At 51.0% G+C, this 314-nt stretch overlaps 1 protein-coding gene across 1 annotated transcript in view; it reads right to left on the bottom strand.

Annotated features, from left to right (window-relative positions):
• Positions 1 to 156, bottom strand: part of LOC105539678 (V-set and transmembrane domain-containing protein 1-like) — a 3,367-nt gene extending 3,211 nt beyond the window's left edge. The window contains exon 1 of the mRNA XM_011980073.1: positions 114 to 156. Coding sequence (XP_011835463.1) covers positions 114 to 156 — 43 coding nt within the window. The remainder of the gene's footprint in view (positions 1 to 113) is intronic.
• Between the last annotated feature and the right edge of the window lie 158 nt (positions 157 to 314).

Genomic DNA, 314 nt, shown 5'->3' with positions numbered 1-314 from the left:
ATCTCCCCAACTGCGAGAGGGTGCATTTTAGTTGCTTTAAGCCATCAGGCTTGTAGTACTTTGGTATGGCAGACACTGGGGGATTAGGTCAGCCTCCTGGTTGCCCAGCTTACTGTGCTCAGCAGCTGGAGGTTTGGGTATGAGCCCGATGGTCATCTCTAAGGCACAAATAGCCGGGTGTAGTGGCTCACGCCTGTAATCCCAACACTTTAGGAGGTTGAAGTGGGTGGATCACCTGAGGTCAGGAGTTTGAGACCAGCCTGGCCAACATGGTGAAACCCCGTCTCTACTAAAAATACAAAAAATTAGCCAGG

The sequence above is a fragment of the Mandrillus leucophaeus genome, unplaced genomic scaffold (genome assembly GCF_000951045.1).
Source record: "Mandrillus leucophaeus isolate KB7577 unplaced genomic scaffold, Mleu.le_1.0 Scaffold104, whole genome shotgun sequence".
NCBI classification, from domain to species: domain Eukaryota; kingdom Metazoa; phylum Chordata; class Mammalia; order Primates; family Cercopithecidae; genus Mandrillus; species Mandrillus leucophaeus.
Note: the sequence above shows the minus strand (reverse complement) of the source record. Positions and strands in the feature narration are given on the sequence as shown.